Source organism: Hypanus sabinus, chromosome 3, assembly GCF_030144855.1.
Source record: "Hypanus sabinus isolate sHypSab1 chromosome 3, sHypSab1.hap1, whole genome shotgun sequence".
NCBI classification, from domain to species: domain Eukaryota; kingdom Metazoa; phylum Chordata; class Chondrichthyes; order Myliobatiformes; family Dasyatidae; genus Hypanus; species Hypanus sabinus.
Window position 1 is genome coordinate 147,619,571 of NC_082708.1, and position 18,899 is coordinate 147,638,469.

General features: G+C 41.5%; 1 protein-coding gene across 15 annotated transcripts in view; it reads left to right on the plus strand.

Moving 5' to 3' along the window:
- psd3l (pleckstrin and Sec7 domain containing 3, like) overlaps positions 1 to 18,899 on the plus strand; it is a 476,452-nt gene that overhangs the window by 310,379 nt on the left and 147,174 nt on the right. For 14 of the 15 annotated variants that reach the window (XM_059965343.1, XM_059965341.1, XM_059965347.1 and 11 more), the window contains one exon: positions 14,130 to 14,327. In XM_059965343.1, coding sequence (XP_059821326.1) covers positions 14,130 to 14,327 — 198 coding nt within the window. Of the gene's footprint in view, positions 1 to 9,081; positions 9,210 to 14,129; positions 14,328 to 18,899 lie in introns of those variants that run through there. The other variant, XM_059965349.1, reaches the window with a different exon arrangement.

Here is an 18,899-nt window from a genome sequence, read left to right on the forward strand (position 1 = left end):
CTGTGTAAATTGTGTTTATTGGTTAATTGATGTACTTCTAAAGTACGAATACAAAAGAATGACCAGGGACTTTTAAAAAACACTATTCAGATACACACTTTCCTTGTGTGAATCACCGGGGAAGTAGCTATATTTTTGTTACTTGAGATGTGGTCATTGTCAACCTTGCTGGCATTTAAAGCATAGCACTGTACGGGACAGAGCCTTTGGCCCACAGGATCTACACTGAACATGATGCCAGACTAAACTAATTCTACTTGCCTGCACATGATCCATATCCCAGCATTCTGTGTATATTCATGTACCCAGTGAAAAGCCTCTTAGACACCACGTTCCCGGCAGCCTGTTACAGGCACCTGCCACTCTCTGTACTTTTGAGAAAAGACTTGCCTCTTTAAACTCCCCCCCCCCCCCCCTCATTTTAAAGGTACTACCTTTGGTATTGAACCTTTCTACCCTGGGAGATAAAGAAAGATGATCCCTTTCTACTCTACCTATACCTCTCAAAGTTTTATAAACTTCTTTCTGGTTTCTCCTCACTCGAGAGGAATCATTCCAAGTTTGTCAGACTACCCCTTACAGTGGATGCCCTCTAATCCAGGCAGCATCTTGGTAAACCTCTCCCCAGAACCTCTGCCTTGTTCCAGTAATGGGGCAATCAGATTAACATATAATATTCCCAAAGTGTATCCAGTTGCCATGTGTAGATGGTGGATTTTGTGGTCTTGAACCATTGCTCACAATTGGTTTGAAACAGCTAAGTGAACCTCAGAGACTATGGGGAATCAACCGCTCTGGTATGGAATTACATACATTCTTTAGCAATTAAGAATACAGCCTTCCCTCCCTTAAGATAACTAGGGCTTAAATGTCAACTATTAGGAATGAAAAACACCATGCATTTGTAAAATCTGGATTTTGTTTCTGCATTGAACCTGTGTTGACAATATGTTTTGTCTACTGTGCAGTTTTCTGTATGTATACAACTTTCGGAATGTAAATGTGGTGCATAAATAATGAACCACCCATTTTCATTGGATATATTATAGAATAACTAGTCACTGGGTGCCAAAGATTGTTTAACGGGATCCTGTAATAGTAAAAAGGTGAATGCTAGTGGGCAGTCTTGAATATATTGATATTGTTAATTTTTAAATTTATCACGGAAAGACGATGCATTCACTGAAGTATTTTAACATGTATGAGTTACCAAAGAGGGGGTAAGATGGAAGGGTGGCTAATGTTTATAGTTATTTAAGAAGGCTGGCAAAGACAAGCCAGACTGGTGAACCTGACATCAGTTGTCGCTAAGTTACAGGGATTTTGAGGGATCTACATTTGGATAAGCAAGGATGATTGTGGATGGTTAACATGGGGAATGTTATTGAACAGAGGACCCAAGGAGTAGAGGTACATAGATTCCTGAAACTCACTTCCACGTAGACAGGATGATAAAGAAGACTTTTGGCCTATTATGCTTCATCAGTCAGGAGTTGGGATGCTATGTTGCAATTGCACAAGGCGTTGGTGAGTTTTCACCTCAAGTATTAATAAACTAGGGGACATAAGTTTAAGATGATAGGGAAAGAGACTTGAGGGGCATCTTCTTTATGCTGAGGTTGGTGTGTATATGGAATAAGCTGCCAGGCATGTACAGTAGTGACATTTGCCGAGTACCTGGGTAGGAAAGGTTTAGTGGGATATAAGCTGAACACAAAAAAGTGTGACTAGCTTTGGTCAGCATGAATGAGCTGGGTGTAAGGGTCTGTTTCCATGCTGTATTAATCTATGATTTTAACACGGAGTCACAGCTCTCTGGTAGCTTTCATTGATGTGAGATCTAAGTTTATTGAAAGTTAACTAAAATCATTGAAATACCAGGGTAGGTTTGAGCACTCGTGTCCTGGAGTATTGCTCCATTGCTATGGACTGTATATCTCATAATTGGACCAGCACCCCATTTGTGATTCGTACACTGGCAGAGGAATAGGCAGCACAGTGGTGATTCATGACTGTTTACTCATTTCCATAGATGCTGCCTGGCCTGTTGAGTTCCTCCAGTATTTTGTGTGTGTTGCTTGGATTTCCAGCATCTGGAGATTTTCTCTTGTTTGTGATCAGAATAACTTGACATATATTAAACGCAGTTGTCCCACTTAAGGTTAAAAAGAAATCACTTAGTAAAATGCAATTTGGTCCATGAACTCCAGAGATCATGCGGAATAGCTGAGAGAAATTGAAAGAAAACTGGGCTGAAAGTCCACTGTAATAGTTTCATGGAAAAACTGTCCTCCTTCAAATCTGCTATAAACTCTGCAAGAAGAGCCCACGTTTCCGAGATTATTACAGAAAAGTAGCAGCGATTCAAGAATATTGTTCTCAATTATAAACTGACTATTGAAACCTGCCCAACTTATAATGTCTTCAGTCAAGCATCTGCCACAAAATATGAAGAATTTACAAAATTTTTGGCAATAAATTCCTGTCATTTGGGGGAGTATAGATGCAGGTACTGAAAACCTTCATAGCCAACTTCATAAAAAGACGGCAACCTCGTCAAAATTTGCAAGTATTTTTGATTCAGAATTCTTTAAGATAGTAACAAAGACTAAACTATCTACTTGCTGTCTCGACCCTGCCCCTGCCATACTTTTAAAGGACTCTATGTTTTCAATTCCATTAGGGAAATTGTCCTAGGCTGTATGCTTAGTCCCCTGCTCTACTCGCTTTACACCTACTGTATGACTGTGTGGTTAAGCACAGCTACAATGCATTTTCAAATTTGCGGATGACACCAGCGTTATAGGCAGTTTCAAAGGATGTGATGAATCCGCATATAGGCGGAAGATTGAAAATATGCTGAAAGGTGCCATGACAACAACCTCTTACTCATGTCAGCAAGACCAAGGAGCCAATTATTGAGTTCAAGAGATCCATGAGCCAGTCCTCATCAGAGGATCAGAGGTGGAGAGGTCAGCAACTTTAAATTCCTAAGTGTTATTATTTCAGAGGGCCTGTCTTGGACCCAGCATGTAGGTGCAATTATGAAGAAAGTATAGCAGTGCCTCTACTTCCTAGGAGTTTGTGAAGAGTTGTCATGACATCTAAAACTTTGACAAACTTCGATAGATGTGTGGTGGGAGAGTATATTGAGTGACTGCATCACAGTCTGGTATGGAAACACCAATGCCTTTAAGACAGAAAATCCTACAAAAAGTATTGGATATGACCTAGTCCATCAAGGGTAAAGCCCAGCCCTCCCCTCCGTTGAGGTTGTTGCAGGGAAGTATTTTCCAGCATCAGGGACCCCCACCATCCAGGACATGTTGTCTCCCTGCTGCTGTCATCAGGAAGAAAGTGCAGGAGCCTCAGGACTCTTACCACCAAGTTCAGGAACAGTAACCCCTCAACCATCAGGCTCTTGAACCAAAGGGGATAACTTCACTTGCCCCATCATCAAAATGTTCCCATAACCTATGGACTCACTTTCAGGGTCCCTTCATCTCATGTTCTCATTTATTGTTTATGTATTTATTATTATTATTATTTCCTTTTTAAAAATTTGCACATTTTATGTCGTTTGCACACATGTTGAATGCCCAAGTTAGTGAGGTCTTTCATTGATTCTATTATAGTAGTTATTCGGTTATGGACTTGCTGAGTATGACTGCAAGAAAATGAATCTCAAGGTAGTATATGGTGACATATATGTACTTTGATAATAAATTTACTTTGAACTTTGAAACTAGTTTTTTTCAGATGCCTTCAAAATTGGAGCACTTAAAAAGCCACATTTTAATAAGTACTAGTTAACCAAAGGTCTATATCAAATCTTTTCTTCCTGGGGAAGATTCTTGAGAAAGTAATTTTCAAGCAATTCAACACCTTTCCGAATAAGACCAATTTTCTAGAAATGTTTCAGTCATGTTGTAGAGCAAACCACAGCACGGAGAGGACCAAAGTTGTCAGCAACCTTAGGCTCATCATTGATGCCAGCAGTCTCTGTTATAATTCTTCTGGATCTGAGTGGTGCCCCCAACTCAATTGACCACAGCTTTCTCCAAGGTCAGCTTGAGAACTGGGTTGGCCCCTCTGGTAGTCCCCTTAATTAGTTCCATTCATATGAGGCGTGATTGATAAGATCATGACCTAAGGTCACTTTTAGAAAGCCTAGCACATTTATTTTTCAACATAGTCCTCTCCTATATTTACACACTTAGTCCAGCGGTCATGGAGCATATGCATCTTGGACCTCCAGAAAGTGTCCACAGCAGGGGTGATTGATAAGTTAGTGACCTAAGGTAGAAGGAGATGAGTTATACAGCTCTCATTACATGCACATGCAGGTCAACTCTTTGAGTGATTATGCAGAAAGTTTGAAGTTAATAACTCATCTTCTAACTTGGGCCATGAACTTATCAATCACCCTGATGAGTTATTAACTGATGAGTCATTGACTTCAAACTTTCTGCATAATCACTCAAAGAGTTGAACTGCGTGTGCATGTAACGAGAGCTGTATAACTCAACTCCTTTTACCTTAGGCCACAAACTTATCAATCACCCCTGCTGTGGACACTTTCTGGAGGTCTAAGTGTGTAAATGTAGGAGGGGACTATGTTGAAAAATAAATGTGCTACGGCTTTCTAATATTGAATGCATCTACCTTGGGCCACAAACTTATCAATCACCCCTCGTGTATCTTAGAGATAAGCTTTTTTTGCCTGTCTCGGGTACCAGTTTTCTATGAGATACAATGTACTTTTTGGTGTTGATTGGGGAAGCTGTCTCAGTCCTCTACTTTTCTCCTTTTACATGCTCCCTTTAGGGAGACATCATTGGAGATGATTTCCAGTTATGCAGATGACACAGAATTGTTTATCTTGGCTGAGCCTGATGATGATAACACACTATCTTCTCTGACTTCTGGTATCACTGCAAAAAGCTAATGGATGAGCAATAAATTTCCTGAAGCTAAAAGGAGATAAAAGTGAAATACTTTTAGTTGGTCCAAAAGTCAAAAGAAATAATCTTCTTCGTAAACATAGAAACTTGGCTCCTCTTGTAAAATCAGAAGTAACAAGCCTGGGTGTTATCTTGATTCAGATTTGAATTATAAATTGCACATAAATAAAGTGACCAGGGCAACATTTCTACATTATTTCTGTCACATAATGATGCTGAAAAACTAATTCATATTTTTATATCTGATAGACTAGATTGTTACAGTGCACTTTCTGCTAGCCTTCCAAAGCAATCTATTCAGAACACTACTGCTAGTTTTTTAAAAACTAAAACCACAGAACCGAAAACTATAAGGAATGCAGTCAGCTGAGACTTTTATATGCCAACTCCAAATCTATTTCTTTAACCTTGCTTTTAACTAATAACTTTTTTTATTTTCATGTTTATTTTTATTTGTATTTTTTACTTTATTTTCATGGTTGTATTATCTCATTTTCATGGTTCAATGACATCATCTATATGAGGAGTGCTCTGTAAGTTATTACTGTGTTAATTTCTCACAGGCATTTGCAGTAGAATCAAGAAATACAGTAGAATCAATGAAAAGCTACATCTGAATACTGACAACCAATCTGCAAAAGACAAACTATGCAATACAAAATTAATTGATTGACTAATTAATACAGGGAACGAGTTGGAGTGTCCTTGAAAGTGAATATCCAAGTTGTGGAATCAGTTCAGAGTTGAGGTGGTGCGGAGCCTGTTTGTTGAAGGCTAAGGGTAATAAGATGTGTGGATTGGTAGTCTGGTTGGCTGTTGTAAATTGCCCTAGTGTGTAGCTGAGTGGTAGAATCTGGGGAAAGCCTATGAGAGTGTAGCAAGCATAAAGTGGCTGTAGTCTAAATGAGTGCTTGGTGATTAGTGTGGTCTTGCTGGGCCAAAAAAACCTGTTCTTGTGCTGTTTGAGTGTAAGAATGCTCTGAAAGCAATTTTTAAGGGTTGGCTCAGTGGATTCATGAGGTCAATAGAGACACTGTCAACTGGAACATTACTACAAATCGTAAAGGGCAGTTTGAGTACAGTTCAAGGAGGGGCTGAGCATAGAACATCTGGATTAACTGCAGTAAGATTCCTGGTGGAGAACAAAATAACAAGTCTTTTGCCAAGGGAAATTGGACACTCCCCAGAAATACAGTGTTGAATTTTTTCAAATTTAGCGGAGCTGGCAGGCACTTCAGAGCACAGGCCACGTGAGCAGCATCAGGGCCTGTCACACGGAGTTGCTGAGTTTGTTTGTTGTGTCTGATTTACGATCCAGTTCCCAACACTTATCACTGAGGGAGAGGAAGGGAGGAGATTGTAAACAGAAGGGTCAGAGGAACCGAGGCTCCGTGCATAAACCTCTGTCTGAAGTAACTCTTTAAAGAGGCAATTTATATCTGGATATGGGACCCTTGCCCTTTCCATATAACCATATAACCATATAACCATATAACAATCACAGCACGGAAACAGGCCATCTTGGCCCTCCTAGTCCGTGCTGAACCCTTAATCTCACCTAGTCCCACCTACCCACACTCAGCCCATAACCCTCCACTCCTTTCCTGTCCATATATCTATCCAATTTTACCTTAAGTGACACAACTGAACTGGCCTCTACTACTTCTACAGGAAGCTCATTCCACACAGCTATCACTCTTTGAGTAAAGAAATACCCCCTCGTGTTTCCCTTAAACTTCTGCCCCCTAACTCTCAAATCATGTCCTCTAGTTTGAATCTCCCCTACTCTCAATGGAAACAGCCTGTTCACGTCAACTCTATCTATCCCTCTCAAAATTTTAAATACCTCGATCAAATCCCCCCTCAACCTTCTACGCTCCAATGAATAGAGACCTACCTTGTTCAACCTTTCTCTGTAACTTAATTGCTGAAACCCAGGTAACATCCTAGTAAATCGTCTCTGCACTCTCTCTAATTTATTGATATCTTTCCTATAATTCGGTGACCAGAACTGCACACAATATTCCAAATTTGGCCTTACCAATGCCTTGTACAACTTTAGCATTACATCCCAACTTCTGTACTCAATGCTTTGATTTATAAAGGCCAGCGTTCCAAAAGCCCTCTTCACCACCCCATCTACATGAGACTCCACTTTCAGGGAACTATGCACAGTTATTCCTAGATCTCTCTGTTCCTCTGCATTCCTCAATGCCCTACCATTTACTCTGTATGTTCTATTTGGATTATTCCTGCCAAAATGTAGAAACACATTTCACATTTCACAATTGTAGATGATGTTTTGAGCGTACTCATTATTCTTATAGTAATTTCTGTCTTCTGCAGCTCCTGCACTGTTAATATAGAGCACAATACTCCTCCTTTCTGACTCCCACTCTGTGGCACCAGAAGGGTGTAGCACAGTACTATAGATTTCTTTCTGTGTCTCTCTCTTGCTTTCATCATTTCACATACATGCAGTTTGTGGGTCCAGCAGATAATACCAATAAACAGGGGTTGGGGATGGGCAAGGAGAGGAAAGAATAGAGCCGAGTGTTCAACTGCTTTTACCCGACTCACTGCAAAACAGTTGCATGTGCTTTTCCTGTGTGGTGGGTGAATCTCTATTGCCTTGTTTTCAGAGAAACCAATGAGTGCAGGGCGTGAAATAGTTCATTGTTGGCCAGAAATAACAGTAAAGTCTGAGCATGCAGGCAAAGGAGAAATCCAACTTTTTATTTTGCTTTCAAAATGGACCAAAGATCTTGTGTTCTTTGGTGAAATGGAGAAGTGCTGTTCCTAATCGGGTCCAGAGATTTATTATGGGAAATTCTGCCAAGAATTCTGTGTAAAGTTGGGAAATGCAGCTCGCAAGCCAGGCATAAGTGTTCGTTCCTCTGGTCTGTCTCAGCATTGTTGTTACAGCTGTTTCATTCCTCAAATAACTTGGCCTTCAGCATGGATGGCCAGCTCTACCTTGTCTGAATGAACTCCCCTATTCACCCTCCCTACTGTATGCTCCATTCTTTGTCCTCCTATGTCCTTTCTCCTGCTCTCCAATCCTGTGCAGAAGACCTGATATGTTGCAGGTGCATTATTCTTAATCAACATTCAGTAAATATCAAAGAACTGGAATGATTGATAAACCAATACCATTAGCATTGGTTGTAAAAATTTCCCAGGTTGTATTAAAAATAATCCCACAGAATTTAAGATGCTTTGTATGATTTAACAGTGTTGAGGTTTTAGCAACATCTTAAAGAGGAGGGAGAAAGGTTCATGAATAGGCAGTCCAGATAGTTGAACCACAAGTTTTTTTTTAACCTTATTGAATCACCAGTTTATTTAAATTGGGGAACAATCACTTCTTTTTTTAAAGCCTTGGTTTGAATCAGCCCAATCTACCTTCCCCTCTCTCTCAAACTAAGTTCAACAAGGGAAGTGATGCTTCTCATAATGAGCAGTTTCACACAGAACAGGGAAAAGAACAACCTGTATGGGAAATGCAACATGTTAATTTGTTGAAATGGGCCGCCGTGTTTGCAGGTTAGGGCTGGGATACATTGTCTGGATGGCCTGACTGCCTAGTCTGATGCACACATGAAGTTTGCACTGCAGCTGAAGATGTTTTAATGCTTCATGGTTACTTCGCTGGATTAACTGGAGAAATGGAATCAAATCCCACTGTTACTACTTTAGCTGCATTTAGTTTAAAGAAAAATGTAAATAATAGGTTTATAACATAAAAATAGCCAGGAAACTGAAACACGGGGAAGGAAACCTCCCAACCCGGTATGGTCTGTACAGCATGCAAACGAGTTCTGCATGACTCTCGTTAACTCTCGACTATCCTCTGGAGTGCCCCAGTATTAAAGTGAATGACGTCAGACACCATATTGTGTGAAATAATAGAAATGTGATTACTTCAGTTATTACACTGTTAGTACAGATTCCTCTGCCAGGTGAGCTAATATTGCTGTAATTAAAATGTGTTTTGCGTAGTTTTTGTTATTAAAGTTAGAGATCTAATTACAAAGGATACTAAAACCATGTACAGTAATCAGGGTGTCATCTCGCCAATGCTCTGTATAATTGTAGCAAGATCGCCTGCTTATTAAACTCCAGCCCCTTTGCAGTGAAGCCAACATTCCAGTTACCAATCTGATAGTGGCTGCCTGTTTGTCCTAACTTCATTTCATCCCCGCTACAGAACAGAATGGTGTTCCTAGTTGCTGTTGCCTTCATGTACGTATAACTTCTTGTTACTTAATCAATATCCTTCTGCTCAAAATGTAATACCAATAACGGGTTTTTCTATGTGCTTTATGCTCATTTGTAATGCAAAGTCATCTAATCTGCGGTATTCTAACAGTCAAGGGCAGTAATGAAATATGATGTGGTCTCTACTTTTGGTAGAAAATGAGCTTTCAAATTTGCATCTCAAGAGTCCAACTTTACTACTTCATCTTCAATGAAGATGTCTTCAATGTCATTAAAACTCCATCTTCAAGAGTCGGAGTTTCAATGCCACAATCATAAAGTCCCTTCTGTTTATTTGTGAGATTAAAGGTGTGAGCAGAATCTGGCTGTGTTAAACTTGGTTGGAATAGAAAGCCTGAGGGTCTGAAAGAAGGAATTTGAGTGTGTAGGGTCTATGTCCAAAGCAGTCTGCACCGGTATTGGTACAACAAGTGGACACTGGGTAGGCCACCAATGGAATGAGGCCCCCAAGGTCTGTGGAAGTCCCAGTGGTAGGAATGTATGAGACCCTGAAGGGCTTTGAAGAAAATAATGAAAACTTTAAATTAAGGAGTTAGGACAGGTTAACAAGAGCAGGTATGATGGATGTGTTGGTTGGGATACATACAACAGAGTTTGATTTAGCTGAAACATATATATGGTAGAAGTGGAATATTAGAATTGTTAATTTTGTGGTGATGCCATGAGTTGGACGGGCATGAAGGGAGATGGGAGAGTTTATGGTTCTGGTGGGAGCAAGTGGTCTTTATGATGAAGAGAAAATAGAATCAAGGAACAATTTGCTTAGCAACAAAGACTAAAGAGTTGCATTATTTGCACAGCAGTATGAATGACCTGCTGTGATATCACCGGCTTTAACAATGGAAGCAACTGTTGTCCAATCATGGGAGAAGCAAAAGAGTTTCTCAATTGTGTTTGTGTAAGATTCTAGAATTTGCCTGCAACATGCAAGGTTTAGACTCTTCTGCCTGTGTGTGGCCATCTTTCAACAGGAGAAGTACAGAAGTGGGAAGCGTGAGATTGTAGTCTGTTGGGAAGAAGAATGTTGCTGAGATGAAGTGTTGCGAGTGAGTGGGGATTTACATGGGATATTGCAGATATGATTGATGTACATTGTCGTTTCCTTGGCTCGCTTGTTTTTTTCAGCTTTTTCTAGAGCAATTGCTCAATTCTTTAGGTCTCTTCTCTGGTCAAACACTTGCTTCAGGAAAACTGATCCAGGGTAGTGACAGTGGAGCAGTGTGTGGAGAGAGCTATCGACTCAATGTGTTAATTATTCATTTCTACACAAAAATTACTTGATGAATTCAGACCAAGTTCTAGCTTGTTTACCTTTAACTTTCCTTGTAGATGTTTGATCGAACATGATTAGAACAATGATTAACCAGGTCAGCTCTTCTCTAGTAATAGTATACAACCGGCATGGACTCATGAGGATGTCTTCCCACTGATAGAAAGTCTGGGGACCCATGGTCCAAAGTTACCTGCTCTCATTAGCATAGCACCCTTTCCAGATCCCGACTTAGAAATTGTTTTGTACAATACCACATTTACGTGGAGCTAGTTGTAGAGTTTTACCGAAATCCAGTAGTTTAAGATCTGCTGTGAATTACTAAAGATTACCTGGATTACTGCCCTGGAGGCCAATAATGAAGATGTTGTGAGGATTTTTTCTTAAGTTTTCTGCTTTTTCTTCATGTCTGGAGTAATTTTCTTGTCTCCCCCCCCCCCCTCCCCGCACCCCAGTTTCTCCTCCCCTAACCCCCACACCTTCCCACCCACAAGCCAGATTTCAGATTCATTTATTTATCACAAGCTCATCAAGACATACAGTGAAATATGTCATTTGCATTAAGATCCAACACAATGTAAGGATGTGCTGGGGGTAGCCAACAGGTGTAACCACATATTCTGGTGCTAACATAGCATGCCCACGGTGTCTTAACAGAACAACAGCAGGAAAACAAAACAACACAGTGACATTTCTCCACTCCTGTCTGATATACTCCTCACTTTCCACTGCCCAGTTCCATTGTGAATTCTCCCCCCACCACCATTCCATTACAGTTGCCTCTCTTGTATCTCCAATTTGCCATTATCCCTTTTGTCTGCATCGCCATTAGTCCGTGTCTTGTCTTAATTTGAACTCTTCACCATGTTGGGAGATTTCGGGGTGGGGGGAGGAAGCCTGTGCACATGATTACATGTACAAGCCCACCATCTCCACATGTGATGCTCTTGGAGCTGCATCTCGGTGAATCTGGTGTAACCGTCAAGCAGAGCAACTTTGCCTTGGACCCACAGGACCTTTTCTTCTGGTTATACTGTTGCATGAAAATGTCATTAAGCTAGAAACAGTGCAAAGCATCTTTACGAGAACGTTGCCAAGTCTGAATGATCTTGAGTTATAGGGAGGCTGGGCAGGCTAGGATTTACATGAAGTACAGTAGACCGAATGGTGACCTTATAGAGGTAGTAAAATCATGAGAGGCTTATGTAGATAGGGTAAATGCATAGTCTGTTTCCCAGGAAAAGGGAGCCAGAAACTAAAGGGCATAGCTTTCTGATGAAAAAGGGGGGAACCTGAGGAGCAGTTTCTTCACACAGTGTCATTAGTACATGAAAGAAATTGCCAGAGGAAGTGATTGAGGAGTATGGGCCAAATGAAGTGTGCTTGGATGGGAATCTTGGTCAGTGTTCATGAGTTGGGCACAGGGGTCTATTTCTAAGCTGTATTACTCTATGACTCTGACTCCAACCCCTGAAAGAGAGTGTTAAAGAATATTCAGCCCCTGCCCCCTGCATCAAAACAAACACATGCACGAGCGTGCGCGTTCTCTCTCTCTCTCTCTCCCTCTCCCTTCCCTCTCTCTCTCTCTCTCTCTCTCTCCCCCTCTCTCTCTCCCTCTCCCTCTCCCTCTCCCTCTCCCTCTCCCTCTCCCTCTCCTTCTGCCTCTCCCTCTCCCTCTCCCTCTCCCTCTCCCCCTCCCCCTCCCCCTCCCTCTCCCCCTCTCCCCCTCTCCCCCTCCCCTTCTCCCCCTCCCCCTCCCCCTCCCCCTCTCCCTCTCCCTTCCCCTCTCCCTTCCCCTCTCCCTCTCCCCCTCCCTCCCCCTCCCCCTCTCCCTCCCCCTCTCCCTCCCCCTCTCCCTCCCCCTCTCTCCCTCTCTCTCTCTCTCTCTCCCTCTCCCCATGGTATATGTGCCATGAAAAGTATGTTTTTGCAGGAACAGCACAATACGTTACAAGATGACAACAAACATAATTTACCAAACTTAAATTACCAAATTATACATTTCACAGATATACACAAATTATACAGAAAAATAACAGTATTGGTTTATTATTGCCTCACGTACCAGGATACAATGAAGAGTTCATCTTTCATACTGTCCATACAGATCAGATCATTACACAGTGGATCGAGGTAGAACATGGTAAAACAATAACAGTGTAGAATATCAATAACAATAAAGGACTATGCGGTAGGGACATTTTAGCAGTTTGTAGAGTAGGTTACACGGTCGGCACAACGTTGGGGGCCAAAGGACCTGTAATGTGCTGTAGATTTCTATGTTTCTATGAAAAAAGTATGGCACATACAATGATAGACTGTGTGGCCTCCTATGTGGAAGGAGATGCAATTTAGAGGAACACACATGATATCGGAGGAACTCAGCATGTCAGGCAGCATGAATGGAGGCGAACAAACAGTTGTTTTGGGCCAAGAGCCTTTATTAGGACCTGCTGAGTTCCGCCAGCATTTTGCATGCATTGCTCAAGAATTCTAGCATCTGCAGAAACTCTTGTGTTTCGGAGATTTGATCTAACAGTGTTCCACATTAGGAGTTGCGGTATTTAATGTGTTTGGCAATTCTGGGCACGGTGCAAGGTAAATCTTTGCTACTGAAATGCCAAGTTCAATGGGAGACTCATCTAAATGAATCCTTAGAATGTCTGGTTTCTACTTGATGAGATTCTGAGCCTATTTTTTTTTACCCCAGAGCATCGATTACTATTCTATGGTTTTTGATCTGAATTTATCCAATAACCTAGGAGAACCTTAATCATTGACTTAATCATTGCTTATCACTTAATGTTGAGCTTGAGGTCTGCATTCAACATTTAAATAAACCAACTATCTGGCATTCAGCATTTCACAGCCTTGCAATGAGGTTGTTTGCATCTGCTATTCAATTGAAACCAGCTCAGTTCCATGGGCTGATGTCTAAAATTATAGACAATAAATATCAAGGGTCACTTTAATCACATCAAATTGGATCAAGTGCTAGTTTTCATGGACAGGGTGTAAAACAACTGGACTAATGGCGTACAAACTAATGGCGTACAAGTTGTGATTTAATTTGATGTAAAGGTTGCATGGGTAAACTGTCTTCTTTTTCTTCATATGTTAGGGGATATAAATGTGAAACTGTCATTAGATTACAGCCACAATTTTCAAGGCTGTTTTGTCTTTCAGGGATGATGAAAGTGTAGCTCTTTCCTCTGAAAAGCTGAATCAGCAATTCAAATGTGCGTTTTAATGTGGATTGTTATCAAGGACCTAATTAAACTTTGTTCTCTCCCCTCTTTCACTCACCCTCTCTCAAGTACACTTTTATCCCCTTTCCACCCCCACTACTTCCCTTTCCACCCCTCCCTCCCTCTTTCCCACCCTCTCTTTATCTCCCTGCTCCCTTTCTCTAGACTGCTGATGTTTTAATTTCTTTTCCATGTTTTCTACTTCTTCTGTCTCCAGTCAGCAAGTTGATCTTTCTTGTAATGTTGGGTGTTTGCCCACTTTTGTGGTATTAAGATATTGGTGATATTGGAAGTTCATGTATTTTTTCCCTCTGTCTCCCTTCACCTTACCCCACCACCACCCCACCCCCCTCTCTTTTATCACAGTGAGTGTGGTGTGAAAGAAATGCGCCCAGATGGGGACCTTGAAATGAGCAGTACGGAGCAGTCATCACTCCTCAGTGGTACTGACGTGGTGACCAATGGCAATAAGAGCGATCTGGAGGCAGCCAGGAGGCTGGCCAAGAGATTGTACAATTTGGAAGGATTTAAGCGATCTGATGTGGCGCGACACTTGGGTAAAAAGTAAGTCTGTGCTCCCCTTTATTGTTTAATGTTTGCAGGAGGTTTTGGCTGACCTGAGTTTAACTGATTCATTGCACAGCCAACTTGTTACATTGACTGGAATCTTGTTGTCAATTGTAGCATATTAAAGGGTGTTCAAATTGTGCTTTCAAAATTATTTAAAAGGTGAGTTTTTCCCCTGGTGTTCAAGGTGCAATCAAATGAGAGATCAGACTATTTGGGAGTAATCCCTCTGTCAAAGGATGGCGGAAGTCTAGGACTTTCCAGTGAATAGCTGATCTGTAATAGAGTTGCACATTTTATAGCAAGGAGTTTTATTTGGCTTGGTTATTAAGAAATGTGGGATTAAGATGGATAGATATAGTTAAGACTCCACTTGGTTGAAAGAATGTTCTTGAAGGGCTGAATGCCCCACACCCTGATGTTATGTTTCAAGGGGTTGGGCTGCCCTTGTACTCCACCCCTCCCCCTGTGCTGCTGATACCTTTCATTTTTTTCAGAAGTGACAAGCACCGTTCTGAGGGTAGATCTTTCAACTGGTTTGGCCACAATCTTATCTTGAGTAACTGATGTTTAAGCAGCGACTGGGTGGGACATCTTGTGCTGCACTGTACTGATCAGTCTGTCCCTGACTCCTGACATGAAGATTAGTGCAATTCTTGACTATATCGAGGATTATCTTGAGCTACAGGATACTATCAGTGTGCCAGTGAAATGGGCTGAGAAACCGCAGAATTAATTTAATTCAGATTAATATGAAGTAGTTCATTCGTGAGTTCCGATGAGTCATGAGCATACACAATGAATGGTAGGTTCTTACAGAGTACTACAGAGTAGAGGGACCTTGGCATACAAGTCTAACGATCCTTGAAGGTGGTAAGGCAGGAAGAAAATGTGGCTAAAATGGCAAGTGGGATACTGGTCTTCATTCGGGTACTGAATACAAGAGCAGGGTGGCTATGCGCCAACTTTATAGACATTGCTTAGGCTTCAGTTGGAGTGCCTATCTGTGCGGAGGAGTTTCGCCAGGGTGTTGCTGGGATGGATCACTTTTGTTGTGAGGAGAGACTATAATGGGGTAGATCTGTTTTCCCTGGAAGAGAGGAGGTTAAGAGGGGGCATGATTGAGGTACTTAATAATTAAGGGATATAGATAGGTAGAATGCAGCAAACTTTTCCCTATATCAGAGGTGAATAAAGCTAGAGAACATAGGTTTAGGGTGAGGGCTAAGGGATTTGGAGGAAATCTGAAAAGGACCTTCTTCACCAAGAGAGTGATGAGAACCTGGAATGTACTGCCAGTGAGATCGTGGAGGTGTCTAGTCAAGCATTTAAATCCTCTAGACATTGAAGGCTATGGGCCAAGTGCTGGAAGAAGCGGGAATGTGGTAACCTGTGACCATGCTGTGACATCTGTGTTTGCATGTTGTGGTGTGGTGGTCTGAAATGAGCTGTAGGTCAAAACAAATCCGATTGTACAATGCACACAATTATGATGCAGCAGCATAGAACGTAGTTTGGAGCGTATTACCAGTGAAGGTGAGGGGTGTTGAATCAGTGTTTGCTGAATATTAATCTGTATAATATGGATCACTTTGCAGTATCTTTGGTTTTGCCACAACATTCTAAATAAATGTCCATATCACCTGGACTGTGCTCAGAAAACTCACTCTGTGCAGGATTAATACAGAGCCTTTTTAATTAAGTTTTTGCAGACTGACGGAATTCATATCCGTGTAAGATACACTATAGACTCTTGAGCACATAATCCAGACTGACTCAGCAGAGCAGTGAAAGGGTTTTGCCTTTGCCCGAGAAGCCACCTTCAGGGTGAAATACAATCTGTCCTCTTCTGTATGTACAGGAAGATCAGAAGACTTCTTGTGGTGGCCTATTCCATATTTATCAACCAACCAACATCACAAACTGTTACTCTTTGTTTGTCTGATTACCTCATTTTCTGCACTCTCATCGATTACTGAATGCATTTGATTGATATAAAATCGTTCAAGCTGGTCTTTGACCTTACATTTGCATATCACTGCATTTTACTTTCTTATGTCTCCATTGCCTGCCCTCCTACTCTAATTTTATTTCCCCCCCCCCCCCCCATAGTGATGATCACTACACTGGGAGCAAAATTCAACATGCGTTATATTTGCATTCTTCCTTAGTTCTTAATTAAAATGAAATTAGAGTTAAACCTTGGCATAACTGGAGTAGGGAAGTGGTGACTGTGATGGTGGTTCCTTTTAGTAAAAACCTGCATAATTCCCTTCTGTTACATTATAAGGTGTTATCACTTTTGGAATAAATGGGCTGGCTGAGTGGGGCAGCTAGTAGGCTTATTGGCACACGGTTTCAGTGACTTGGGTTTTATTCCGACCTCTGATGCAGTTTGTGTTGAGTTTGCACATCATCTCTATGGCCATGTGTGTCTCCCCAGGATGCTGCAGTGTCTTCCCACATCTACAGATGTACTAATTCCTAGCTGAACGGGCGCTTAGTGTGTAGATGGGTGATAGAACCTGCTGGGGCTTGACAGAACGCAGAGTGAATAGGTTACAGGGAAAGAGGCTGTGCAGTGGGAGTGGAATAGTCCTTGAGCTGGGAAACACTTACTGGCTTCCATTTGTGATAAGGAGATATGGAAACAGTAGAGACTGCTTTTTGTTCTGACAGTGTTCCCTTGTATATTGCAGTGATTATGAGTTCTAGATCTGCGTTTGAGTGAAACACTATCATCGTTCTGTGGCATTCCTGCATCATTCTGCTTGCAACTTCAAGCAGACCTGCTGAAACTCACTCCCACTTGTGGAGCTGAAGTTGGTCAAATTGTGCAAAGACTTTTTCCTTATTCAATCATCACATGTATCTCCCATTGTATACTGTACCTTTCTTTTTATAATGGTAACTGCTTCAGTGTGATCCAGACACTTTTTAATTGAAACCTACATTTACTTGGTGATGAATTGGTTTGAAGAGCAGAACTGCAAAATGCAATGCTTCTTGATTTATTTTTAATCAATTTCTTGTGATGTTCAATTGATCACTCATGCTAGTTTTATTAGGTCAACAAGGAAGTTTGCATAATGATTTTGTATTAAACTAGATGAGAAATGCAGTTGCATATGTTAATTACTGCCATGTCTTTATAACTTATTGAGTTAGAAACAGCAAGGCTTTCCATTATAGGAGAATTGGCACTGTTGCATAAAAAAGAAGTGAATGGGGATAAAGAGGCTTGAAGCAGCAAGTCATGTTAGCTGTGTGAAGGGTGGTTCTTGTGAAGTGTTTTTCATAGCATTTTGATGTACAAACTTTGTATTTTCCTGAATCCATATATACCAAAATCAGAATTAATCAATATCAATGCAAAGTATAGTGTTTCACAGCACCGGTCACTTGAGTTCATCCTGCTCTTCTAAAATGCTGGCTAAAGATTAAAGATTAGCTTTATTTCTCAGATGTATATCAAAAGATGCAGTGAGATGCGTCATTGCATCACCAAGCTTCACGATCTGTGAGGCTCTGCTGCTGAAAGCCGGCAAGAGTCGCCATGCTTCCAGCACCAACATGGCACGCCCACGTTTACCATCCTAACCCGAGAATATCTGCAGGTGCTGGAAATCCGAGCAACACACACAAAATGCTGGAGGAACTCAGCATCTATGGAAAAGAGTAGACAGTCGATGTGTCAAGCTGAGATCCTTCGTCAGGACTGGGAAAGAAAGATGAGAAGTTAGAGCAAAAAGGTTGGAGGGTGGAGGGGAGGGGAGGAGGAAGTACAAGGTAATAGGTGATAGGTGAAATCAGGAAGGGGAAGGGGTGAAGTAAAGAACTGGGAAGTTCACTGGTGAAAGAAATAAAGGGCTGGAGGAGGGGGAATCTGAGAAGAGAGGGTAGAAGACCATTGTAGGTGGAGGGGCACAAGGAGGAGGTGGAGGGCGAAACAGGAATGGGAATGGTGAAGGGGGGAAAACTACTAACTTATTTACAATTACTCACTGACCCTAACCTGCACATCTATGTGGAAGGAAACCAGAGCACCTGGAGGAAACCCATTATAGGTAGCGGCAGGGATTGAACTCCGATCACTGGAATTGTAAGGTGTTGTGTTACTGTTCTGCTCATGCCGTGTTTGCACGTTCTTCCTATAACTGAAGTGTGCTCTGGAAGCTGCAGTTTTCTCTCACATACCAAAAATATGTGGGTTGATAGGTTATAAATTATAAATTAACCCTTCTGTGTAATTTGGGAGGTAAGCTGGGGGAGAGTGTAGTTGTGGGGGAAGTTGAAAGGAAGTTGGGGAGAATAAAACAAGTTAGTGTGTAATTGGGTACTTGATAGACACTGTGAACTCAGTAGGCTGAAGGTGTTTTTCTGTACCGTATCCCTTTATGGCAAAGCAATGTTAGCTCTTTCATGGCCCGAATAAAAGCTGCTGAGGTTGTACTGTCGAATGTTGAATACAAAATATGATAAATTGTTTGAAAGCTAAGTGATCTGGAAACCAGTGGGGAAATGGCAATCAGGCATGATGCAGTTGAATGGCAGAGGAGAGTCAAAGGG